General features: G+C 41.7%; 1 protein-coding gene across 2 annotated transcripts; it reads left to right on the top strand.

The window, feature by feature from the left end:
* Positions 1-2,350: 2,350 nt before the first annotated feature.
* Positions 2,351-19,132, top strand: CSF2RB (colony stimulating factor 2 receptor subunit beta). Of its 2 annotated transcripts, XM_085323488.1 has the most exons (14): positions 2,351-2,546; positions 3,524-3,619; positions 5,444-5,573; positions 9,525-9,703; positions 10,045-10,193; positions 11,063-11,234; positions 11,758-11,890; positions 11,981-12,141; positions 13,015-13,160; positions 13,264-13,438; positions 14,547-14,637; positions 14,946-15,015; positions 16,374-16,477; positions 16,769-19,132. In XM_085323488.1, the coding sequence occupies exons 2-14, from the start codon at positions 3,556-3,558 to the stop codon at positions 17,967-17,969; spliced, it is 2,775 nt and encodes a 924-aa protein (XP_085179614.1). In that variant the 5' UTR covers positions 2,351-2,546; positions 3,524-3,555; the 3' UTR covers positions 17,970-19,132. The 2 variants fall into 2 exon arrangements, with proteins under 2 accessions (XP_085179614.1, XP_085179613.1); XM_085323487.1 differs by having other exon boundaries at positions 11,758-12,141.
* Positions 19,133-19,155: the final 23 nt, after the last annotated feature.

The raw sequence follows: 19,155 nt of genomic DNA, 5'->3' as shown, positions 1-19,155 counted from the left end.
CCTAAGATGCTACATTTTAAAAACACCATGCAGTCATGTAATTAAAAGGATACCATAATGTATAGATATAATCAGTAAAATTAAGAAATTAAAAGAGGTTTCAAATACCATGCTTCTGATTCAACTGTTAGTGTCTGTGATGCTAAAGTACATACTCACTTTTTAAGAAATATTTGTCCTTGGTCTGCTGCTAAAACTCACGAAGAAAAAGAGAAGATTGATAACCTTTCTGAAGGTACTAAAAGTCAGTTATCTAACCATTCACAAATAACCCACCCCTTCCAAAAACTGGCAAAATAATGTTTTCTTTTTTCTTTTTTTTTAGATGTTACCTATAATGCTATCAGGTAAAAGATTTTCAACAACAGCAACGAAGAGTTAAATATGACTAATCCTTTGAACTCTGGCTTTTTTTCTTGATGTGTGTACATACGTTTATACATAAATTTATGCATATAAACTTTAATAATCTATTATCTGAAGCCTTGCATTTATGAACACAACAATGTATTGGAAATAAAGGGGAGAGTTTATATTTAAAGATAAGCATATATTTTGCTAGATTGGAATCCATAGATCATTTATTGTATCATACTTTATTTATTAAGTGCATAGTTCTATCTGTATATTAATGCTGTACAAACTCATAGAAAATGCTCCTTTTCCAAAAAGTTGTAAGATGTGCTGCCGGTCACCTCTGTACTCCAGGTAGAATGTTCTGGCTGATTAAATCCACACATACTAAATTTCAGAACTAAATAGCATATGTTCAGAAGAGACACAGATTATGCTTTCCTTTTTCCAATGGTCAAAGTTCTTAATGGACGTTATTTTATTAAAATGTTATAAAATACAACTTATCACTTTAAAGGCATTGTACAAATGCAGTGGAGGAAGCAGAAGAAGCAATGTACAATGATAATGTTAATAATCTTACAGTGTATTCTCTCATGCTTCAAGAGATGTCAGTTAGCTGAAATCTACTTAGCATGCATGGCTTGTAAAGCAGCTGTTGCTCAAGATCGCCTGTTGCTGGAGTTCAACAGAGTGAAGAAATTCTGAAGATTTTTGCTGATTGCTAGATCCTGTGATGGAGCCAGTGATTCGGCAAGCTTGTTTGAAGATGGAGGGACTGTCTGAGTGAGGAAGGAGGAGGGAAAATGTCCGCTGAGAAACAAGATATATATTTTCTATAACCTGACCAGCCTCTGAAAATCAGAGTAGGATAATTCTTGAAAATTTTCTGCCTCTATACTGTAATGTAAATTCTGCTTGCCCAGCAAACTCACATATTTTCCTCCTTGTTTGGTGGTTCTTACATGCATGCCTCCTTATAGTCCCAATGATACACAACTTCCCTGAATGATCTCAGATCGTCCTCTTTGCTCCACACATGCTTCCTTTATTCTCAGTTTACTTTGATCCCCACAGTTGGTGTAGTTCTTTGTAAGCCTAATGTGCTAACTATGGTTTTGGTCACTGCCACATGGATTTAGAGAAAGCCTAGTAGCAGTGCAGGACAGATAGACTCAACAGTTACATTTTTTATCTGAGGACTCATTGTAGCCCCTCACGGTTTATGCCAGAAAGCTTAAAAATGAGCATCTYTCCTTCAGTCTAGCTCACTTTTTTATGGACCTTGCTGTTGAAGGCTACGGGGCTAAGCTTCAAAGTTGAATTTAAAGCAGTGTGACCGTCTTGGATGTAGGATAATTTCTGATCAACTCTTCTCTCTATTTTTTTTTCTTCTGAATACTCTAATAAATTTAATTTATTTTTTTTTCTTCTGAATACTCTAATAAATTTAATTTATTATTAATTCTTCTTGAGATCAGTAAAACAACAGGATTTTAAAGATAGCTCAAATGAATGGAATTGCAGGGATAATAAATAGGTCCTTAAGGGATAATAAATACACCCATAATAAATATGTCATTTATTCATATATATACATATGTTTATATAAAAATAAACATAATATATGAAAGTATAAATAAAGAAAGATCCATGCCTCAAAATTTATCTAGACTAGACTAAAGCAAGAGACAGTATGGGAATTAAAATCCAAAGAATTCTTTGCTATTCTTTCTTGCTTCTGCTGCAGTCATTCCTCCATTTTTCTCTCCCCCATTTTTCTTGAAAATACATTAGACCCACATGCTAGTTTGAAAATGCAGCTAGGCAGTGACATACTTCCTTCCCCTTCCTTTCCAGTTAAAACAGTTCATCGGAGTAAGCGCCTTGGCAGCTAAAATAGGAAGTACAGACTATACAATTATACAGGCATCTCTTTTCCTTGAAAAGGTGTGGTCTGTCTCTTTAAAAGAGGCATTTCAGGTGTRTAGAAAGTATAACAGTTATTTAAAGGCTAAGTTCACTATGAAATCCTGCCGTCAGTTTTATATCCCCCATCTCCAGTCTGGATAAGGGTGATGTTGCTGGTTTCTGCAACTATATAGAGGATTCTGATGGTGTGGARGAAGAGTGAAAAGGAAGAGTTACCCATCAAGTTGAATCACCTGCTGCATAGACAACTCTTATTCCAGGTAAGGGAACTGTTTCCTCTCTGGCAAAAGCAAAATGGCAAAAAGAGTCTGCTCTCAAACAATAGTTTGGGAACCATTTAGAGACCTGTTAGCTGTGATGGTTATTCAAGGGCTTAGCCAGTTGCTTCTGCTGTAAAGAAATGGTGTTCGGTAATCTGAAAATCAATAGGAGTTGAAAGGGTGTTTTTCCATGGTCTCCTAAAGTGGTAAAGAGCTACAGACYAGATATTCCTAGAGTACAGGAGTCTGAACTCTGTGACATACATGGACATGTGGGTCTATTTTACTTTTGAGTAAGCAATGAGAAATGACGAAAATCACCTGAGTTAYAGTTTTGGAGAATGTGGCCCGTAGTCTTTGAAACACTGACATCGACTCTAGATCTCCAGAATCACCAGAAAAAAAGAGCTATGACATTCCTTTGGAATCATTCCTATAATCTGCAATTTGTTTGTGGAGCAGCTGGAAAAGTAGCTTGCTGAAGAGAAACATGAAAGTGAATGAATATTGAAATTCAAGCRCTATTCCTCCTAGGAGATGTGTGGTTGAGGATCATGGTTTTTTAATAAAAGTAAGAAAACAAAGCAACRCTAAGGGTCATTGGGAGGGCTTTGAGCATGATAAGGAGAAGGATGAATGAATTTGGAGGCTGAACTCTCTTCACAGATTAGGGTTGTTTCTTTTTACTACTCTTAGTTGGATTCTTCTGCTCTACCTTCAAAATACACAGTTACTTCTTAATTGACTATTTTTCCAAGTTCTTAGAATAAGAAGATGGGGATTTTGTCCTAAAATAAATGCTCAGTAGAAGTTACTTCTAAATGTCACTCTAACAAAGCACGAGAAGATTTTCTGCCTGAAGAAGTTCCCTAATTCAGTTTTACTTCTCTTTCTGTGAAATGAAAACAAGAAACTTCAGAATAAGCAAAACCAAAGAGTAGCCAGTTCACAATGAAACCAATTATCTTCTTACTTAGGATCAAGCTTGTGTACAAAGGACAGTATAAGCATGAAAAACATTTGCAGCCTTTTGCTGAGTCTACACTTGGTCTTCAGTATCCAAGCCATTCGAGGTGAGTTTCAAATTTATTTTACCTTTTCTTCTTCTTTTTTTTTGTTTCTGTCTCCTTTTTTTTCCAGCCAAGACTCTTCCTCACTCTCTGCTTTTTTTCTACTTTCTTCTGCTACTACCTTATCCACTCTAGGAGAACAGAAATCTTGGTCATAGAYGGACAGGCAATGTGTTATAGATGGACGTACAGACAGATCAATTGTAGTATGGTTGAAGGACTGGACAGAAAAAATACTGGACAAATGGATGAGATGAACAAGTTGATTGGTTAATGAGTGAACAGAAAGGAGTACTAGCTCCTGACAGTAAGTTAAAACATAAGAAAATTACAGGGTACCTGGATCAGATGGCGGTGTGTTTGAACAGAGATGAGTGGACAGACACAAGAGATGTGTGGGTGTATGGACTATGGACAGCAACAKCCAAATGACCTGATCTTTTTTCCTGTAGAACAACTGAAAGATAAAGAGACCATCTGTTGGATCCATTGTCCTCTGTTTCTGAGTTTAACTTCTTTCTTCTTTTATGTACAATTAAAGCTACTTTTATTTCCTCTAATTTGATTTAGCGTAACTTGGAGTGGGAAGTATCCTTCTAAATTTCTTAATATCTCTTCAGATCACCCAGTATCTCTTGTCTGCATAAAGACTAAGCCTGTACCCACCCCTAAAGTGTTATCAGAAGGTGTGCCTCTTGGTATTTATCTTTTCCAAGACAGATGCCACATRCCTGATGCCCACAGTGGGGCAATTATGCTGCCTGGCCCAGTGTCAAAAGCGGGACATTTACCTTTGAGATCTCTGCAGGAATATGTATCACCGTGTAAGGCAGTCTGGTCTCTTAAATGGTGCATTCCAAGTTTCAGCCTTATGTTTAGATCACTTTCTTTGTAGGATACTCTATTTCCTGGACCAGCAAGGGATGTGCTAGAACTTGCTTTTGCACTGCTTTTCACTAGAAGATGAAAGTAAGGTCACTCTTAGGCCTGCTAGCTAAGACATCATCTTACTTTTTTTGATGTTTGTGGCCTGAAAAAAGTCCTTCAGTTAAGCTAAGAATAGTTTTTATCAAGAAAAATTATTTGCGAGCTCACRCTCATGTTTGCATGCTAACATCTCTGACACCTGGAGATCACATCCCAGTAGTGTAGCACAGATACTACCTTGCAGAGATTAAACAAGGACAGGAGATAGAAGCTTGCTTTGTAGTGCATGTACCAGTCATTCCTGTTTGCTCTTTCAGCAGTAAGAGGAGGCCTGTATTTTTCCGTTTCACAGTTGCCAGATTGAAAAATAAATGTTTTCCCTGACAAGTGRTCTGGACATTTCTGGGTCTTAAATCTGATTCCAGCAAACTAGTYTGGCCATTCTTCTGACCTCTAACAAGATGTTTTCCAGAGCATTACCTTTCTAGTGTCAAAACATTTACTGAGAGGTTAGTGGCAAAGAAGTCCCATTCAGTAATGCATGAAGWTGAAAAGATCACCACCTCTTCACTGACTGTTCTATCTATTAACCTTTGGAAATAATCTCTATTTGGAAAATGATACTTTGGCTAGAATGATAGGCCCTAAAGCATAAAGATCTCACTTTATTCTTGTTAATTTGACAAGTAGTTTGGTTTGGACACTTGTGTATTTTGGAGATGTGCAGAATGACCACAGTTCAGTGCATATTTTCATGGAGCATCATCTTCTGGTGTCATGAAGAGAGGGTTGTTATCTGTGCCTTCCCTATTTTACTGGCAGAACTTGCCTACCTCCTGCTATCTTTCACTATTTACATTTGTAACCACTGCATCTGTTTTGCCTGGATTCCTTTCTCAGAGAGTGTCCCAATGCAGAACTTGAGCTGCTACAATGACTACAACTCACAGCTGACCTGCACATGGATAGAGCATTCAGAAGCTCATGCCTTCCTTGGTATGACTCTTTACCGAAGGAATAATAATAAAATGTAAGTACTTGAACTGTGCTCTGCTGGATAAAAGTCCAAAGGGAACTTGACCACTGAACATAAAAATGAGGACTGGGGTCCAGACAAGGGATGGCAGTCAGATTTTCAGATCTCCTCTTTCTGTTGCTGAGTGCGAGTTTAAAGTTGGGCCCTCTTCTGAGGCCTCTTCTTGGGAGGGAGAAATGAATAGGGTGCAGTAGTGGATTTTTTTGTTAATTATTTTCCCSTAGTTTCATTGTGGGCTTACAGATATGAAATGTGATGGGGCATGTAGGTCACTATAGATGGAGTGGAGAAGATGGTGCCACAAGTGTGGACTTGAGTGTTGTTCATAAACCTAGAAAGGACAAGTTATTTCAGTTATTTTGCCCTTGCAGGAGCATCACTGAGAGCATAGTTTTGATCATTTCTACCAAACACAAATGAACCGTGTATTTGTGAAACTGATAAGTTCATTTATGTTATCAGGTTTCCTCCTAGAGATACTGGTCTGTTTATGTCACTATCTCCCTGTTACTTCTGTTTCCTTATAGAAATGGATCTGAACCACYAGACTGGATCATTTGTGACAATAAAAAAAGAACAGAGAGGGAGGAATAGTCAAAGGAGAGAGAAAGACGGAAATCTGAGAAGAAAATGAATTAGAGTCTGGGGATAAAGGAAGGAAAGAGAAAGAAGCCTTGTTTTTAGTTTGAGGAAGAGAGAATTGATAGACCTAAAAAAATCTGAAATCAGTGGGAGGTCTTTGTAATAGGCCCTAGAAACTTACACTTATGGGAAAAGATAACATAAAATTACTTGGACCTTTAGAATATGCTCTGGAACATTGTTACATGTTGGAGTGTTCTGTGTGGATCCTACCGTAAACACGAATGGATCTTACTAATCAAACAGGTATGAAGTATGGACAGTCAYACAGCTTACATCAAGACAGCCAGTGATTAAATAAGGTTAGCTCATACATGAAGAATAGCTGACTAAATTCAAACTACAGGTTGATACTAGTGCATAGATAGAAGCATCTTCTACGCTTCACATCTCTAAGGCTCTTTTGGTTTACGGCACACACCTATGTATGGTCAGTCCCATCTATACTTTAGGAATATCTCTGGTTTCTTTTCTAATACTCAAATTTTAAAAATAGCAATATTGCTGAACAATGCTTGCTGATGGTTGGCTAGAATACTCTATCATGTCCTGGAAGACAGGATTGGACCTCAGACATTTGTGACTATCTCTCATCTGAACTGGAACAGAATCATAGAATTGCAAAATCACAAAATACTTGACGCTGGAAGAGACCTCCGGAGATCATCTGATCCAAAGGCCCTGCTCAAGCAGGGTCAGTTAGGCAGGTTGCTCAGAACCACATCCAGTCAGTTTTTGAATGTCTCTAGGGCTGGAGACTACATATCCTGTCCAGGCAATCTGTTCCAGTGCTCAACTACCCTTACRGTGATTAAATGTTTCCTTATGTTCACATGGAATTTCCTGTGTTTCAGTATGTGTCCATTGCCTCTTGTCCTAYCACTGGACACYCTACTGGCTCCATTTTCTTTACACACTTACATTTGTAAACATTGATATTGATAACAGACTCCCTGAGCCTTCTATTCTCCAAGCTAAACAGACCAGCTCTCTCAGCATCTCCTTGTGTGTCAGATCCTCCAGTCCCTTAATCACCTTTGTGGCCATTTGCTAGACTCACTCTAGTAGATCCATGCCTCTCTTGTACTGGAGACAGAACTCGACCCAGTGGTCCAGATGCGGTCTCACCAGTGCTGAAGAGAACGGAAGGATCACCTCCCTTGACATGATGACAACTCTCTTCCTCATGCAGGCCAGGATACCATTGGCTTTCTTTGCCATGAGGGTGCATTGCCAGCTCATGTTCAGCTCGTCCATTAGGACTTCCAGGTCCTTCTTGCAGAGYTGCTTTCCAGGTGGTCGGCCCCTAGTGGGTACTGGTATATGAGGTTATTCCTYCCCAAGGGCAGGACTTTGCATTTCCCTTTGTTGAACTTCATGAGGTTCCTCTCTGCCCATTTCTCCAGTCARTCAAGGTCCCTCAGAATGGCAGCCCAACCATCTGATGTATCAGCCATTCCTCTCTGTTTCATATTGCCTGGAAACTTGCTGAGAGGGCATTCAGTCCCATCATCCAGGTCATTAATGAAAATGTTAAACAGTAYTGGACCCAGTATAGACACCTGCAGAATACCACTAGTGACTGGCCTCCTGCTGGATTTCATGTTACTAATCTCAACCCTCTCACCTTGGCAGTTCAGCTAGTTTTCAGTCCAYCTCACTGTCCACTTACCTAGCCTACACTTCATCAACTTGTCTATAAGGRTGAGGGTAGACACTGTCAAAAGCTTTGCTAAAGTGAAGGTAAACAACATCCATCACTCTTCTCATTTATCAAGCCAGCTATCTCATCACAGAAGGCTATCARGTGGGTTAAGCATGAGTTCCTCTTTGTAAATCCGTGCTGTCTACACCCAACCACCTTGTTGTCCTTCATGTGCCTGGAAATGGTTTCCAGCAYTAGTTGCTCCATTATCTTCCCAGGGATTGARGTGAGACTAAYGAARCTGTAGTTCTACAGATTCTGCTTTTTGCCCTTCTGAKCTTCACAACCTCAACCAGTCCTTCCTTGTTTGTAAGCATGAGGTCCAGCAGAGTGCCTGCCCTGGTCAGCTCCTTGATCACCTGTGTTAGGAAATTGTGCACTCCAGAATCTTTCTGGATTGTTTCTGCCCAGCTGAGCTGTCCCTCCAGCAGATACCAGGGTGGTTGAAGTCCCCCCCGAGGACCATGGCCTATAAAGGTGAGATTCTTCCAACTGTCTGAAAGATTTACCTAGTCTTCTTCCTGACCAGGCCGTCTATAGCAAACACCCACTACAATGTCACTCACATTAGTCTACCTGCTGATCCTGACCAAYGAGCTCTCATCTGGCCCCTCACTCATCCCAAGGCAGAACTCTATGCATTCCAACTGCTCTCCCACATAAAGGGCAACTCCTCTCTCCTTGCCTTCCCAGACTGTCCAAGAGCCTGGATCCATCCATTTTAGCATTTCAGTSATGTGAGCTCTCCCACCACAAGGAAATRGTTATATTTTAGACACCTACACCTGGTAGGTGTACACCTAATTTTGTTTTAAACAGCTACATTACAGATGGTCACTTTTGTTTTTCAATGTAATATAACTGAGAACAATGTAATATAACTGGGCATGAAGCCAAAAGCACAAGCAAAATTCCAGAGGGTACAAAAAGAAGCAACACATCCCTTTAGCAGCTAAGGTTACTGCAAGCACACAAAGCTTATGCTCTCCTGTCTAGTTTAAAATATTGTTTTTAATCTTCAAGATCCTCCTTGGCTTGGAGAAAGGCAATCTAAAAGGATGCTTAACACTCTCAGGTGAAAACTTCGATGAATACCTAAGGTCCCTTGACAGAACAGAGCTCTCACTACTAAGGATATAAAAGTGCCTTTTGTTTGGAGAAAAAAAAAATAAGTGTCTTTCTGTGCCTGCAAAATAAACTTATTTAAGGAGCTAAGGACCTACAGAAACCTTTACTGCCTTTCAGTCTGAGTGAAAGGTGCATTTCCATTATATTATTGATCATCATACCATTTCTCACATAAAAATACKGGAATCTGTACATTTAGAAAAAAATGACAAAAATAGAACAGTAGCAAAGCATAAAATTCTGCTGAACACTTTTGAAAAGGGAAGGCATTTGAGAAAATCCCCACGTTAAAAATGTTTGTTATGCATTAATGTAAAACAGGAATAATCAGTAAAGTGATGATGAGGATGTAGGAATCTAAGAAAATTATAAGAAAACAGAATGACATTGAATTAGTTTTAAGMATTTAATTTTGGATTAATTATATGTTTCCAAATCAGCTCTTTATAGATTACCTTTTTTATACACAGGAAGAATGAAGAGATGCATTGCAAGCCTCAGGGAGAAAATAAGTTCCACAAGGCTCCCTACATCCATTGGGTTTGTCACAGCACTGTAAACACTTTTGGAATGGGAGTAGATGATATTTACAGCTTCAAACCTAACAAGTTACTTCAAGCAGAATTGAATATTCATCTTTTCCAGACTGGTAAGGATTAAATACCGTGTTCACATTTTCCCATGAATATTAGATATCTTCGAGAAATGAAAGTTAATAATCCTTCCCTTACACTGCAGTCCATTTAGGAATTGAATTCAGCTTCTATTGTGAAATCTGTCAAATTTGTCGTTGAGAGGACAGGCAGGGGCAGGAAGGGAGGGGACTAGGTTCTGAGCACAGCTGGGACTGGAAGAGGTCGCTCATTCAAGAGCTTCTTACTGTGGTRGAGATGAAATACTGTAGAGATGGGGAACTTTAACTAGGTTCCTCCCCAATTTACACCCCTCACCTTACTATCCCATCTCACGTGTTGTACCTTCACCTTCCAGTTCAGCCCCTCCCACCTCAAAACCTTTCAGTCAGCTTGATGAGATCAGGAGACTTCTTGCTGACATGGAAAGTAGCTGATGCAAACCAAGGGCTGGGCAATGCGCTGGAGTATGAAGTGGCTTACAAGCAGGAGTGGGAGTCCTGGGAGGTAAGAATGGAGAGCTGAGCTGTYCTRGGGTGAGCTGTGCCCCGTAGAGTGGTCAWGATCTTGCRGTAAAAGCTGRACAAATTTCTGGCCTTTTGGTTCTCAGGCACTGACTATCAAGAGATGCAATAAGTGTTGTTTGTGGTCAGGCGGAAGGGGCTCTGTTCCTGTTTGCAAGTGGCTTGCACAGTGARATACTGCTTGTTTTGAACGAAGTGCAAAGACCTACTCTTTACACAAAGAAACACTGTACTTGGCTTTTGAGCTGGAATCTGTTTTACACCAAGTCCCTCTTGAATGAAATTAGAGCATGTTTCAAGATGAACCTGTGGGCTCATGTGGGAAGATGGCAAAAACAATTTAAGGCTATTTCCCTGCAAGAAAAATATAATTTTAAGAGCATATTTTCTTTGCTCTGTTGTTTCCCCAAATCCGCCTATGTTTCTACACCTGTCAGACTGATCTCGACTTTTTCATGAGAAGTATCTTGGCCAAATTCCCACACAGTTCTGCACTGGGCAGTGCTCTGAATCTGCACAGCTGAAGCTGAAGGCAATTGACCCTCTCCAAGCTGCAAGAGCCAGCCCTTCTGCAGGGGTAGATTTTACCTGGCAATGTCTGTACCTCATCCCTCCTGAGCTATGCAGGCAGCATGCACATCAAAGCCTCTCCAGGACAGTGTGCTACATGGCACCATGCATGTTGACAGTCGCACRTGTGGGAATGCTTGGAGATGCTATAGTGCCCTCGGAAAGATCTTGCTGGTCTCTTCTCTGATGGTCACTTTCTCTTGCTTTTTCCCTGTCTTCCCTTCTCCTCCGTTCCGATTGCCCTTTCCTCCCTCACTCCATCTCTGCTTCCCCCACTAACAGAAAGCTACCTTGCTCTCACTCTCCAACACCACACGCTGCCATCTCAGCCACGAGAGCCTTGTTCCAGGCAGCACCTACACTGCCCGTGTGCGAGCCAGACCAGGGCAGACCAGCGGCTTCTCTGGGCAGTACAGCGAGTGGAGCATGGAGGCATCCTGGGAGACACCAAAAGGTAGTGTGGGGCAGAACGGGGCTGTGGGGGGGGGGTGCAAGGGCTGGCTGAGAAGCCAGGGCCTGAGGGATGTGGGTCGTCACGCTGTGCTGACAGAGAATCAGGGCCTGGGCTGAGGACCAGCCCCTTTATAGCCACCGCTCTGTATTGTCAAACTTGCATGCYCTTTTGTTACTGGGATACTCCTAGCACAAAAGAAATGGCTGAATGTTGTGCCCCTCTGTGCAAGGTCTAGTAAACTCTGTGGGGACTAGCTGTACTTCGGGTTCTGGTTTGTGGAGAGGGTGTATCTAGACATGTGTTGTGGTRTGGGAACTGCATCCACTTGGATGAATGGGTATAACACTCCTGAGCTGCCTGGAGAATTTTGAGATGCAACTAATAGCTAGGTTCCATCTTCCCTCTTCTAKAATGCTTTCCATTTCCATCCCATTTTCCTGATCCTGCTCATGCAGACAGACCCAGACAACAGCTTTCTCACAGACCTCACCTGTTGCTTAGTTTGCTCTGATCTTCTCTGAAGGTGGCATTCAGCCCAGGAACCTTCACTGCCTCTTCAACGGTGTGGATCGTCTGACATGCAGCTGGGAAGTGAAGAAAGAGATCGTCACCTCTGTCCTCTTTGGCTTGTTCTTCAGGGCCACTTCAGCATCAGCGTACGTGACCTGCTCCTGTGCCTCTCCCTTTGAGGGTCTATCTGTCTCCTTCCCACTCACTTCAGCACAATCTCCATTTTCTCCCCTCAGAGAGGAGGAGTGCTCTCCTGTGCAYGAGAAGACTTTGCCCCATGCCCGCTATGTGGTCCAGAGCTGCGAGATCACTGTTAACAACAGCAGCAGTCAGAGCCAGTACCATGTAGCTGTTCGGACCAAAACGGAGGAGAAACTGATTGAAGCCTACAAGAACAGTAAGCCTCAGTGTTGTGCATTGTAATTCCTGGGACTTTCTTGGGGAGGTGCTGGGATTGTCAAGAGGGTGTGAGGACAGTGGTGGTGAGAAGTGGGTGGGAGGAGGTAGAGACCTAAACTGATGAAGAAAGGAACTGGATGCTGAGACAGGTCAGAGTTCTGGAAGAAGCAGCTCGTAGGCCTGGAGCTGCTCAGGGGCCCTAGTGATGCTGAGGGAACTGGCAGGAGTGTAAACTGTTGTGAAGAAATTCCAGGTCTGACCCCAAGCTCCTTGCTGACTTGTGATGGTCAGAATGTCATTGTCCTTTGTGGGGGTCCCAGGCAGCAGGAAGTGGTAGTGACAGACATTTGTGCTGCGTGTGCCTTTAAGAGATTTCCCAGGAACTTGGTGGAACTGTTGGGAATCCCTGCAGCAGCTCCTGGAGTGCTGATGAGGTAGGACTCCTCTGCTGAGTGAGGTGCATAATCTAGATCTTTGCCTGCATGTGTGCAGAGGTACCAGTGCTACTTTCCAGCAAGTAAAGCTGGGGAGGACTGCTATAGTGTTGACAACATAAGTTAGGAGCTCCCGGAGAGCTGAAAATCTTTGGAACTGTGGTGGACAAGAACAGAACTTTCAAATACTGTTCTACTGTTTATGTGCACGCAGGGAGTGCCATCATATTCATGAGTATGGATTTTCTTCTATTTATGGGGAGACTGTTTTGGGTTGGGGAAAGAAGATGTGAGGAATAAAGAGATGTTAAGTAACTGAGGTAGACTATGCTGTGTAATGCAATACTGTTTTTAGGCTTGGCCTCCATCCACTATGGTGAATGGTAGTGTCAGACCAGTATGCTGATACATATTCCAAGACATTTTGTATGCTCCAGTTAAGGTGCTGCCACCTGCAAATGTATCAGTAACCATGAGAGAGAACCAAGAGTATGAACTGAGGTGGATAAAACACACTTTGCAATATAGCTTCATAAAACAGAAATATGAAGTCCAATACTGGAAGCACAACCAATATGAAAAGGTAAGTCATAGAAAGCATGGGGAGACCTGGATTTCTATTTGTGGGGTGAATGGGAAGAATTATTCGCCTACCCTCTTCATGCGTGCTTCTTTCTTCCCTCTAGACTCTCCAGAAGATAGATATCAGCAACGACGAGCCTCCTTTCATCTTCACCCTACAGATGCTGGGATCTTCTACAAAATACAGGGGGAGAATGCGTGCAAGGGTGAATACTCCCGGGAATTACAAGGGTCCGTGGAGTGAATGGAGTGAGGAGTTCACCTGGGAAACTGAAAATGGTACTTCTTACCTGGGCTGCTTTCATAAATCATTGTGGAATGTTAATGGGGGAAGTGCTTCTATAGGGAAACACACTCTCYTGCGCTTGAAGTTAGATCTAGCCACAGCATAGTTGGGGTTGCTTAACAATGTAGCAACGTCCGACCAGCATCCTTGCAACACAAGGGCAATATGAAGGAGGAGAGCAGCAACAACCTTTTAAACACTGTTTCTTCTTTTTCCTCCTCAAGAACACTACTACCAACCGGAAAGGTTTCCACAGGGAGAATCAAGCAAACACTATGCCCACAAGGTCATTCCGTTTCCTAAATCTAACAGGCCATTCTGCTGTCAGGGACCAAAGAGGCTGAGACTGCACGGAGACAGAATAAATGTCATCAGCCTCTTCTATTTGCCGAGTGACTACAGGACGGTGTTAAGCACACCACAGAGTGCACTGGAGATACAAACCTTAATGTGGTTTTCACTGTTTCTGAACCTAGAAGTGGAATGTCTGTTACCAGTACGGCCTTGGGCCCAAGGGTATGTGATCTTACATGAGTTGTCCTGAGGAAGCTTGAGGTAATAAGAAGGCTTAGGGAAATTCTGCAGAGTGTACTCAGGGAGAAATTGTTATTGTCTTGATGACTCATCGTGGTCATTAGGAAAGGAAGCTCTTTCTCAGGAAATCTATGAGACTCCCCACCCCCCCTCACTCCCTTATCTTTTCAGGACTCTACAGAATAAGGCAGACCCTGGACTTCTCCTAAAAAGAAAGGATAGAGAAATGAAGGTTTATGCTCATTTTGGAGTCAGAGACAAACTAAGTCAGACCTAAGATGCTGGCAGACACACCCCGTGTTCATGGTGGGGCAATGGGCCTCCTCAGCTTTTTATGAGCATAAATTGATCACTCTGATGCCAATGGAAAAGCTGTTCAGGTCACATTTGGTCCCTCTCCCTTTGGAGGGTATCCCAACAGCTAGAAGGCCTCTTCATCCTGTCACGTGATGTGCCAGCTACATTTCCCTGACCTTGTTGCATGACGAGTGACCAGAATGAAAAACCTGTTATGGGAAGCAGCCACTTTGTGTGGGTAGCTCCCTATTTCTCTTTTCTCTGTTTCAGTTCTGTCACCAGTGGTTCTCCCAGCAATGCTCCCAGCCGTCATCATCACTTTGCTAATAATTGCTCATTGCAGCTATAAGTATTTCCTCAGGTAGGTTTGCCTTGTGCCTGGAAGATTTAGCAGCATGTTGGCTGTGCGAGTGGAATAAAGGGTGAAAAACTGAGGGCGAGGCACTGCTCATCCAGCATGAGAGAGTGCTCTATGCGCAGACGAGCCTTGGTATGCAATGGGGAGCCCTGTGCATGTTTGCGTGCAGGTGACAGCTGTGTTGTGGTGTTTTAGGGMCTTGGTGATGCCTTGCTTGGAGCAGTGCTCTGTGTGTGTGTGTGCAGTGTAGTCTTTTGCCTTTGCAGCCAAGGCAAGAAGCAAATCTTGTAAACTCTGTGTTGTTGTTGCAGAAAGAAGAAAAGCTGGGAGGAAAAGATTCCAAACCCCAGCAAGAGTCTCCTGATTCAGAGCTACTTAGGGGTGAGGATGGAATTGTGCCTTGCAGGGCTCATTATTTCTCTCTTTTTTTCGGAAGTTTATAATATTAAGAATCCTAACAGTAATAATAATAATAATTTTATAACTTTTCTATCTCCCATTCCACAATGAACACACACCTTCAGTACTCTATTTCTTATTTTTGGGAGAAACCTAGGTATCTTTGTATTAACTGTAACCTTACATTTGTACTAGCGATGACTTTGTATTGTGCTTGTCAGCATCATAATTTTCTAAAATTAAACTAGAAAGTTTTCTGTGATCTAAAATTTTAACTGATTGAAATAATCTAGTGTCTTCATGAAATTAATCAACTGGTGGTTTCTTCCACCTCCAAACCGCTCTCAACACCGATTCAAAGTTTTTTAGGATGGGCTTTTAGCTTCATTTAAGAAACTTTCTATATATATATATATATGTGTATATATATATATATATTTGTATTACAATTGATTTTATTCTAAGCTCACAGGGTGTGTGTTACCGTGTATTTAGATATGCAGTAATGCAATGGGTATGATTTACAACATGGCCTCTGTGTGAGGCAAAAGGACACTTAACTTACAGTATCTATGTTTATGTTTGAGTGATAGACTTAACAGTTGTTTGTTGAGCATCTAATATTTGTTATTTTGCTGTACAATGGACTTCCACTGTAATGACCAGTTTTACACATCATTTTCAAATAGACAGGAAAAACTAAGCATGGATGCTCCTGTGCCAGAAGACAGAATATTTACGATTATACTAACATCTCAAGTTAATTTATTTGGCTTGATCTCTACAGTAAAAATTAAAAACTTGTTCCCTCTCTAAGAAGTACCTCTGTAGCTTTTTTTCCTATCCCATATCTCATTCTTTCCTCACAAGTACTCACTGCTCCTAAGGTCACTATTTTGAAAGTTTCCCTCCTTCCAGCGAGTTACCTTATCTTAAACTTTGTAAATATCCTAGGAATTCTGTTTCTCTGGTCAGCTGTTACAGAAGGACAGTCATACACCTCCAAGTAAAATATTGCCTAGAGTGTCCTCATATGCTACTGGAGAAGAGTAGGCACTGCATAGTGCAGTAGCTTTATTATGTTTATTACAGTAGGACCTGCAGCATCCTTATGAGCTGTTTAGGAGAGCAGCTCCTGTCCTATATGCTATGTAAAGTCAGGTCAGGGATACAGTAAAAAGGATATGAAGGAATAGTCTTCTGGAGAACACAGGGAACCTTCTAGTCATATTAGTGAAGTTGTACCCAGATTGCTGGATGCTCTCATTTGTCCATGAGGCTCTTGATTCTACTACCAGTGAGAAACCTCTCTTTCCTCATCTCTACTTTCTCTTTTTCAGAAAGTACACCTAGGAAAYTGGCTGACAAACAGTCAGCTAGACTTCAACAAACAGAACATTTCTGAGAAGATGGAGCAGGCTAGTTTCCTTCAAGTTGTGGACAGGTTAGTGAACAGCACTTTATAGTGACACTGTTTGTGACACACTCAAGGAGGTCCCTAAGCCACGAGAGGATATAATTAAATGTTCTGTCACCAAAAAAGCCTTATGCCAGTTGCTTCTGAGGATGAAACAAATTTCTTTTGCTATCTGGGTTAACCTGCTCTCCCAAGAAAGATTGTTTTCTGATTTTCTGTGTAGCTATGTGTGTAACTAAGCTTCTGTTCATATGTAATGTTCATCACAAGAATATTTAGCTTTTAACTAAAAGCAGCTTTTAACTTTCCCACATTCAGGCAGACAATGACGTTGGCAGAGTTCCCCGAAAGGCAAGCTGAAAAGGCAGAGTTTTTCCTGGTTGCGCTGGATCCACAGAACCTATACCATGCTTTAGATGTGCCAGAGCGTGCACCAGTTGTCTGCCCAGCAAGTCAGATGGCTGATTCTTCCTTTCCTGTTTCAAAGGAGAACAGTGCTGATACAAGTACTGCTTCCCAGACTGCAATCCCTTGCTTTGATTTCAACGGTCCATACTTGTACAGCCCAATGATGTCCTCCCAGCCTGATATGCATCAGGCCCTTCAAGCAGTCCCAGCAGGAATCCATGGGAAATCAGTGTCCCTACAGTATGTGAGCCTTCCAAAGGAAGCCTGTCCTCAGGCTCCACAGAGGCAGGCACAGCCAGGAGCACTTCCTCTGCAGCCCTTCCTGCTCCCAGGCCAGAAGGAAATGATGCAGCACCTCAGCAAAGGGGAGGAAATTTCACCAGCCCAGGCAGACTGTGGGAAATGCATGAATGTGAGACCAGAAGGGCAGAACTCCCCAGTGGCTCTTAGCTGTACTGGCTCTCCCCAGCTGTGCTCCTTGGGCTACATCACCACAGATAGCCTCTTACTGCCATCAGCCAAAGACTCCAGCCATCTGGCGCTCGTCACTGATGGGGAATTAACTTCTGACTCGCAGGAGATCCAGCCCCCTGATGACTGCTCTTGCTATGAGTTTTCTCCTGGGAAATCTGGTGTCATGGTTGCAGTTTCAGAACAAAGACCAAACCCTCTTCCTGAAACATACCAGGATGCATTTGGGGACTATCTTACTGTCCCTCCAGGTCCCCATGGACTTTCAGAACCCCCAGATATTTCCTTACCTGTCTTACAGAAGGAAAATAATCTTCCTAAAGAGCAGCCTTTGTCAGAGGGTAATTTGGTAGTCTTAAACCCTGATAGCACTGAGCCAGTTTTCCTTTGTGAGGTTGGTGACTATTGCTTCCCCAGCCTAAAACCCAGTGAGAAGATACATACAAGCCAGGAAGATCCCCAAGTCAAGAAATCTTCTGAAGACAGAACCACATCTGGGAAACCTGTATCTGATGATGAATCCATCATCGGCAAAGAACAGAATGTATCAAAAACACAGGCTATTCATCTTTTCAAAAGCCTGAAATTGGATGATTACTTTTCCTGGCAGCAGTCTTCGAGAATCACAGAAATCTGTTAAAGTAGCAAATATTAATGAATGCCAAGACCACAGGTAACTGAAAGAGACTGCAAATATTTCATGAAAATGAACCTTACTGTTCCCTTCCATCCAGGAGAAAATGAACAGCAATTTCCTTTTCCAGCTTCCAGTTCACCATGGTGAGTGACTTCAGTCAATCACCTTCTCAATGGCCTTCACAGATCTGGCATGAAAGACAATCCAAATACCACCATTTTGAGAGAGATGGTGTTTTTCAAAAATTCTCACTCATCCACAGTGAGCATTTTGGCCTTTTCATGGTTCTGGTAAAAACGTGATAGATCACAGTCATCCTACCATAATACCAAACTGCCTACATCAAAATTCATGGCACGAAATGTTACCAGATTAAAACTGTCTTGGAAACTTTGGAAAGAGAACTTTTACTTTCTTAAGAACTTTTTTTTGTGTGTTTGTGTGTGTGAAATAGACCTAAGAATCATCAAGGACCTTTCCTTCTTCCTTTCCACTGTTGGGATGGAATAGATGTTGTCTAAAATGCAACAAATTAGACAGTAATGGAAGAGTGAAAGAAATAGGAGAAAAACCTGTTGAAGTCCAGAAAACCTGTCTTAATGCTAAGGTGCAATATATTGTAGAATATTCTGCAAAGAGAAGAAGGAGACACAACTAGGAAACATCAAGTAGGCTATAGGAAACCATGGGGAAGATACATTGTTGAAAGAAAACCTGAGAACTCATGAAGTGGAGTGAGAGGAAGGGATGGGACAGGTAACAGCGAATGCCAGGGGAGAAATGCTATGAAAGTACAAAAGCCTGGATCTCTCCTTCTAAGTGCTAAATTATTGTGTGAGCATCTTTTAAGTTCATTGGCTGTTTATGTATGATATAATATAGCTTAACTATGTAATTTATCCTTAGGGTTTGGGAGTTTGTTTGTTTGTTTGTTTGTTTGTTTTTAATAGTAAGCTGTGTTGAGAAAGAGGAACCAGTTAGCTAAGTAACTTCTACCAGTTCTGTAAAGAAAATGGTGCAAGGTAAGAGCACATTGATTCAGGGATGCCAGTCTGTGACCAATTAACATTTTTGGTTTCAGAGTTGAAGGTGGGCTTGCATTCCAAAGATATCTGTTTTTTTTTCAAATATATGAATGGAACTATTAAAAATATTCTTTCTTCCTACAGAGCTTTCCTTTCATATGTTT

The sequence above is a fragment of the Rhea americana genome, unplaced genomic scaffold (assembly GCF_003343005.1).
Source record: "Rhea americana isolate MKP2758 unplaced genomic scaffold, rheAme1 scaffold_85, whole genome shotgun sequence".
Taxonomy (NCBI): domain Eukaryota; kingdom Metazoa; phylum Chordata; class Aves; order Rheiformes; family Rheidae; genus Rhea; species Rhea americana.
Note: the sequence above shows the minus strand (reverse complement) of the source record. Positions and strands in the feature narration are given on the sequence as shown.